This window comes from Lates calcarifer, linkage group LG20 (genome assembly GCF_001640805.2).
Source record: "Lates calcarifer isolate ASB-BC8 linkage group LG20, TLL_Latcal_v3, whole genome shotgun sequence".
NCBI classification, from domain to species: Eukaryota; Metazoa; Chordata; class Actinopteri; family Centropomidae; genus Lates; species Lates calcarifer.
In genome coordinates this window covers 23,512,760-23,520,261 of record NC_066852.1, presented here as the reverse complement: position 1 = coordinate 23,520,261, position 7,502 = coordinate 23,512,760, and the positions used below count along the sequence as shown (strand labels likewise).

The 7,502-nt window shown below is 40.0% G+C and overlaps 1 protein-coding gene across 1 annotated transcript; it reads left to right on the top strand.

The window, feature by feature from the left end:
* The first annotated feature begins 669 nt into the window (after positions 1 to 669).
* Positions 670 to 2,327, top strand: LOC108879166 (uncharacterized). The gene is made up of 2 exons (XM_018670370.2): positions 670 to 779; positions 1,581 to 2,327. Exons 1-2 carry the CDS (start codon positions 755 to 757, stop codon positions 2,198 to 2,200), a joined length of 645 nt encoding a protein of 214 aa, XP_018525886.1. The 5' UTR covers positions 670 to 754; the 3' UTR covers positions 2,201 to 2,327.
* The last annotated feature ends 5,175 nt before the right edge of the window (positions 2,328 to 7,502 follow it).

The window sequence follows — 7,502 nt, the reverse complement described above, 5'->3', positions numbered from 1 at the left end:
GCAATTATAGACCAAGGATAATGAATTGGCTTTTTAGCTAACATTAACAAGTGCTATATTCATGGATTTTTATTCCTCTGTTGCTGCAGGCTGACGAAGCAGCAAACAGACACAACCTGCCTTATATAATGTAGATTATATACATCAGTATTTCCCTTAAAGGACCATTTTATTTTACTTTTTTTAAAAAAACTTTTGACCATTTATATCAAAAAGTTTCAGAGTTAGATTTGGTGGAAAAGGCTCTGGTCTTTAAGGGACTTTTCACAGAATCCAAGAGGCAGCGAGGGCTCTGATGGAGTAGTAATCCTCCTCACGACAAACATGTACTTTGTGAACATCCATCTCCATCAAAAAAATGGTTTTACTTATTCTTCTATTTCACTTGGATGTTTGGCCTTCTCTGTGCAGAATGATGAATGAGACTGTTTTTCACATTCATCTGCTGAATGTGGACTTAAATCAGACTTTAACACAAGCACCTACAGGAATGAGTTTGTGATATTACAGCTGGTTTAGAGAGAAATCTTGGTCCACTATGCAACATACACAAATTCACAGTTATATACTGCACCAGCTCCTGTTGTTTGTTACCAGATTGCCATTGTTACTCCTCGTGTGTGCACCACTTTCTAGCTTTGATTTGAACTCTGTTGCTGGGTCGACTGTTTTGTTTACATTCGGTTCACAGATTGTTCCTTGACTAGTTTTAATGAAATAGTTTTCTGCAGGATATATATAGATATCCACCATCATGAACAATAGGCGTGGCTGTTCAGGTAAGCTGAAATTTAATATTTAGCACAGAGTTCTGTTCACATACATGGCATCACTTCTCATTGCTATGCAGACGACTGTTATTAAGATCAACAACAGTCTGGATTTTACAGTGTTTCTTATGATTAAATAGTTATAAGTCCGATGTAATGGTTATTTGCTTCTAGGGCCTTTTATCCTGGGAATGATGAATACATAAGACTTTGTGTTCTTCCTGTATTCTTTAAAATATAATAATGCAGTATTATCTACTTGCATTAACATCTTATGTTTTGCTGATCCTTTTATTCTTCTCATTTGCCACCTAATCCATTTATCTTTTGATTTCTTTCCTGTTTGTCTCTCACTGTTGTTATTATTTCATTATTGTCTCCTATACATCAGCTGTGCCAACATTATTTTACTTGAACAAGACTAATGCTGTGTCTCAGGAAGCGTACTTTCATACTCAGTCTCGCTGTTTGCATTCACACTAACAAGTATGGAAACATGCAGTGCACAGGATGGTGCACTCAAAATGTTCGATCGCTATTTTCAGACGTTCAGACAGACAGTGCAATTTAAATGTTGCATTAAATGGGGTCAACATATAAGAAAGTAAAAGAATGAACAAAGCAGCTGATTGATATTTTGATGGGCATGCTAATATACTTCCAATGATGATGCTAACATGTTCATGTTTAGCATGTGTAATAGAACCACTAGTATGGCTAATAAGCGCATAGCAATAAAGTTGTCATTATTTGAGCCATTTTTATCACTGAAATTGGAGCCTAATGTTTTGTTTTGTTATCACCTCTTAGCATCAAAACAAAAATATGTGCTATGTAAGATGCCACCAGACTGGGCCACCCTGAATGTGCGTCTTGGTCTTCAGCCTCCTCCGCCACGTGACAGTATTGCAGTTTACACAAGGAATGGACAAGACCTCATTTATGAAGGCTACATTTGTCCAAATGCTCCCATAAATCTGTCCATGTCCGAGTTGCAGCCACCGCTAAAGCAGCCAAGACCGCTGAGCTACAGCCAGAAGTACGCCATACTGCTGGAGAAGATCAGAGCTGAGGAGGCCGAGGCAAAAGCCGAAGCTCAGGCAAGAAACATCTCAGAGGATCAAAGGAAGATAGAGGCAGTTTCTGCAGCGAGCAGCAAACCAGAGCAGGATGCTGTAAAAGCCGAGCCGAGCAGCACCACACAATGGCATGAAGATACAGCTGATGAATCAAAACAGCAGATAAAAGCAGCGGCTGCATTAACCAGTGAAAGTGACTTCATGACTGATTATCCATTTCCTTATGAAATCCTTGACAGGGGAGAGAGTTTCCTCCCTGAACTCGGAGAGACAGAAGACTTAGCGTATTATTTTATACCTTGGGAGACCTCAAATGACATAGACATCTGGAACTATTTGCTGTCTCAATAGTTCAGACCTGCCGACATGTGCCACACCCCTGAGCATAATTAACTCTCTCCTGACATGTATGTGGACCTGGCTTTGTGGAAAGACAGTTAAATAATTTGTGAATAAATATTTTGAGCAAAGAGTAAAAAAGCCCTACTTTAATATACATAGTGATGTATAAAATTCACCAGCGCATGCTTTACATTGCAATCACATATCTACAACTGTAGTTTTTGTTTCAAACTTCATCTGCAGATTTGGTGTTTTTAATGCAGTGTGCTTCTTTGATATAAGTAATGGTTGTTACGTGAATATAGACTCTAGACACTGGTTTAGAAAATCACCCCACAAAATTATTTGATCATCATCCAACAAGAGCAGCAGCCTGTCACAAAAATGTTGAGGAAACAGAACAGATATTTTTTATAATGAATACTTAAAGATTTGTGTGAGGCTGATGTTTTGTCAGAGGTGTTTTCAGACTTTATCTTTAATTAGACAAAAGACGTCAAGGGCGAGGACTGACTGGTCGTTTTGGTAAATACTGTATTTGTTGGGTTAATTTCCTACCTCCAATTAAAGGACAGGGCACAGCTGCTTCCCTAAGCTTAAGTGTTTCTTAAGGAAACACTCCCAAATGGGGCTTGTGTTGATAGGAGGTGTTAAGATGAAAGGTCAGTCGAGATTCCTGCCTCCATACCGCTGCAATGGAGGTTAATGGAATTTATTTTGTGGTGTTGACGGCATTGAAAAAACACAGTGTCCCCGTTGCTCTTTATCCATACAACACACTGTGAATACTACTGCTATACCACCAAGACACAAAGAACAGGAGCATGCCATGTTTGCCTTTATACACCTCCTGCATCCTGTACTTTCCTCTGTTCCCCAACTCTTAATGACTATTGATTTCTGCCGTACAGGTTTGATTGATTTCATTCGTCCTTACTGAATCAGGAGGCTGGAGATTAAAGTCCTCAGCCTCTTCACACACCAAGAACACGTACAGCCGATTCACTTGTGATGCCAAACCATGACTGTAATCAGCCTAAAGGTCACGCTATGTTTCTCAAGGACCAAAATACCTTTGGGGACAAAGACTTTACTGGTGTGGTTCTCTCTTTTTAGTCTTGAATAGTTTCTTAATGACTCTGCAACCTAAACATGATGTTATGTGAGACGGCCTTTGGTGCTAAGTGAGCATTGTTTGAGGTTTCCACACATTTTTAAAATCAAACAGTGTGTCCAGTACTGTATTAAAGCTGAATTTATTACGATTTAGTTACGTTCTTTGGCCACTAGGGGGCAGAGGGACTCCACAACAAGCTGAAAACACAAATCTGTCATGTTGTTAAGGCGAAGACTTTCCTACTTACACTGAACTTTTCAGGTACAGTTTACATACACTGCTCCCAAAGATTAAGAATTAACTTCCTTATATTTGGAGTTGTGATTCTACCCTTCTGATGAATGTCTGTACGTCCAGTATTTACTTTCCTTTTAGCTCTGTTTTGCTCTCCACCAGCTCCTGAAAAAGTGCGTGGTTCTTTAACTGCTAAGTAAAGTTAGTTGCAAACATTGTCTGCCAGCTGCTTGATGCTGTGCAGGTGGAGTACAGTGGGTTTTCACAGCTTTTCTGGTGAAAACAGTTGCCTTGTGCTGCTGGAAATGATGCTGAAAAAGTAGCAAGAAGTAAAAACAAAGCACTGAATAGCTCTGTAGAGCTGAATAAAAATGCAGAGCTTGGTGATGATTCTATTGACCATGATGACCAAGATTTGGTATGTGGCACTGTCTCAGGAGAAACTCCTATGGGTCGTATCAGAGGATAGAGACAAACAACTATTTGGTCATTCAGGTTGGAAGACTTGTTGATTGATTCCCATGGTGAGTCCAGCAGTCATATATGGGTGTGATGTTTGGATGTCCACATCATAAATATGGATTTCATTTCCATATATTGCCGTGCAGCAGATTCTCTTATGGTACAATGATACAGCTTTACTTTGTCTTTTGATTGAAGGACAGACCAGTAAAAGAGAGATTCTTGTCTGTTGCTGTTTTCTTTTCTGTTGCTTCCATAGTCACTGTGTTTCTTACTCAAGATAGTAAAGAATTTATCTATCTCCACTCCAAGGTCAGGGATAATAACTTACTAAGTGGATAACTCAATTACAGGCATCCACATTTGCTTGGTCATGGACCCTCCTACCAACACACACACTGTGCTGTAAACAAACACAAACTTCATCATTGCCAACAATTATCTTTTGCGCTCCTAACAAAGTCAGCCTCCTGACCCTTTTCTGAAGACACAGACTTTAATCCTACAAAGTCAAGCAATCACTGAATCAAGCTGCCTGCAGTTTGCCCGATTTATTCCAGTCTAATTGCCTAACTCCAATATTAATAAGTTTTCTCCTAAGTTGCTATAATCCCTGCAGAAAAAATTATCAAGGAATGACATGTGCTGCAAACAAACCTTGTGACTTTTTTTTTTAAATAAACGACTTTATAATCCATCAGAGGAATACAAATGTCATTTCTCAAGACAGACAGAAGACAAGGCAAGAATTGGCCTCTGACTCTTTACTTATTTTCCCAAGCTGTCAAGTCTCAGACACTAAATCCAAATCTTTGCTAGCCAGAGCTCTTATGTAAAAAGTCTTAGTAGTAGATTGGTATGAATGGCTGCATACTGTTTAGATGCCCCGCAGAGTGTCACTGATGAAGTGCATTGACATTGCAGTCACAGCACAGACTCCTGCGTCAATGTGGTGCATGTTAAAGGTGTCTATTAATACCTCAGAAATCAAGAGGATACACATTATATGTTGGGGAAAGTCACAGCTGCTCTAACAATGGTGGAATAACTTGGATGTGGGATCACAATTTTTGATCAACAGAGTTACCTTTTCAGGCTTTCTAACATTAACGTGAAATAGACAGTTTTAGACAGGAAATGGGAAATTGCATTGCCTTGGCCTGCGAGTAAGACACACCTCTTGCATTTAGAGCTAAGAAAGGCTAAAAGCAGCACCTCCCTATGCCAGTTTTATGATGAGACCTAACCAATTTAAAATAAAGAAACCACACAATACAAAAATATTTACCATCATACTGAACCATAGCAAACATTAAATATGTGAGATATTAAAGTGATTTGCAGCGTGAGTTATGACATCCAAACTCCAATCCTTTTAAATTTCCATTCAGCTGCTGTGAGTTGCTACTGCAAATATTTTTGGACCCAGTCCAAATGTTGGATTATAATCACTCATGCTGGAGGAAGAAAGCTTTGTTTTTTTTTGACTGCACACCTAGTTTCGCTGAAGGACGGCAGTGCACATATTAAACATTTATTAACAATACAAAAACCACACATATCCCATTTCTCACACAGAAACTGGTGTTCTTAATCCCAGCTACAATGCTCTGCCTGGTCAACTATTTAAACCATTACAGCATTGTGTAAAGGCCTAGCAGTGCTGTAGTTCAGTTGTGGCTCATGTTTGATTGGTTGCAGGTCATGAAGGTAAACATCAGATACCTCACTTCCCCTACCGGATCTCCATCAGTCAGTTGGGGGACTGACGTCAAATGGTTGTCCACTTCACCCCCTTAGATTAGTCACCACTAAAGCTCCCTGTGTGTGCCTGTTGTCATGTTATGCTACACACAGAAAAAAGGCTTCAGAAAAAGCCCAGACTGCTCATGTACAAAGGGGCTACCCTTATCAAAACAGCAGCTGTGTCACTGACTGTGTGCAGCTTTTTCCACAAGTGTATGTTTGGTCAGGACAGGACCCCCCGCTGACATCCGAGCCCACTCTGTGAGGGGCTTGTCATCCTCGACAGCTCAGCTCGCAGAAATGTCGCCGGAGGATATTAGCATGGCGTCTCTGTGCCTCTCAACTCGTTTTTATCAGTGTGATAGGTTTCACTTCTCGATGAGTCACTCACTGTTGAATGTGCTTAGCGATGTTTGATGTTATTTTTTATTGCCTTGGTTGGCAATTCCAGCCTCTGGTGAGCCATACACACCATCTACGGAGAGCCTTGAGGGTGTGATGCATTATGGATATTGTGACGCATGCACACACTCTCATAATCACCTTTGTGCAACTGTTTGGCACCATAATAATGTGTAACTATCATCATGGCTTTCTCTCCCAGCTGGAGGTCTTTACTGCCATAATTTGTGTGGGTATCCAGTGAACAACATGTATAATAATCCCTGCTACTGCAATTCATGGAGAAATTTATGTTATTATGTGTCATGGGTATTTTGATGCATCTGATTAGAGATTTACATACATTAAACAACATTTCTGCTCTGTTCTGACAGTTTATAGCCACTCAGTGTTATGACTCCACTGTTCCTTCTCCTTGTTGTTGTTTTATAAGAACTACATGTTTGGAGATTTGCATCATAATTGGATCCAGCGGATCCAGATCAAGTTGTATATTACCTTTTTGAGTTTGCCTTCATACAACACTCACATACCCATCTATACACAGACAGGTGACAAATTAAAGGGAAAAATCTGGCTTGTCGATCACTAACCTGCTTTATGCTGTTACTTGTTAATGATTTAATTCACCACATCTGAGTCTAAAGAAGGTTCAAGGCTCTACTGGTTATTGAGGAGGTTCTCAGGATTGTTTAGGATGTTTTAGTGGTCGATGGGAAAGTCCTAGAGGTCCTTTAGGTTGTAATAGAGATTATTCATAGAGTCTGAAAAAACCAGTAGATGGTTTTAGGAGGTTTTAGTAGTCAATGGCAAGGTTCCTGTGGTCCTTTAGGAGGTTGTGGAGGTCTGTTTGGATGTTATAGTGGTCTAGAGTTTCTATGGGTATTTTGGAGTGTCTAATGGTCAATGACAAGGTTCTAGAGGTCCTTCAGAAGGTTCAGGGGCATATTAGTTTGTAGTGGCCATTAAGGGGTTCTCCAGATCCTTCTTCTTCTTCTCCTTCTTCTTATGGAGGTTGTAATGATCACTGAAAAGGTCTGAAAGTTTTAATAGTCAATGACCAGGTTCTTATGGTCCTCAAGGAGGTTATGGAGATCCTTTAAGAGGGTTTCTATTGGTCCTCCTGGAGTTTCCTGGGGTCTTTTGGAGGTTCCGTTGGTCATTGACAAGGTTCTGGATGTAGTTTTGGAAGTCAGTAGGTTGTACTGGTCCTTCATTGTCACACACACTCTCTTTATCTCACTCTTTTTAGACCAATCAGGACAGGTTCAAACAACATGCAACTTTCTTTTTAAGGTTGATGAACAGTATGAGAAATGCTAAGCCTTCATCCTAATGTTGACTCCAGCA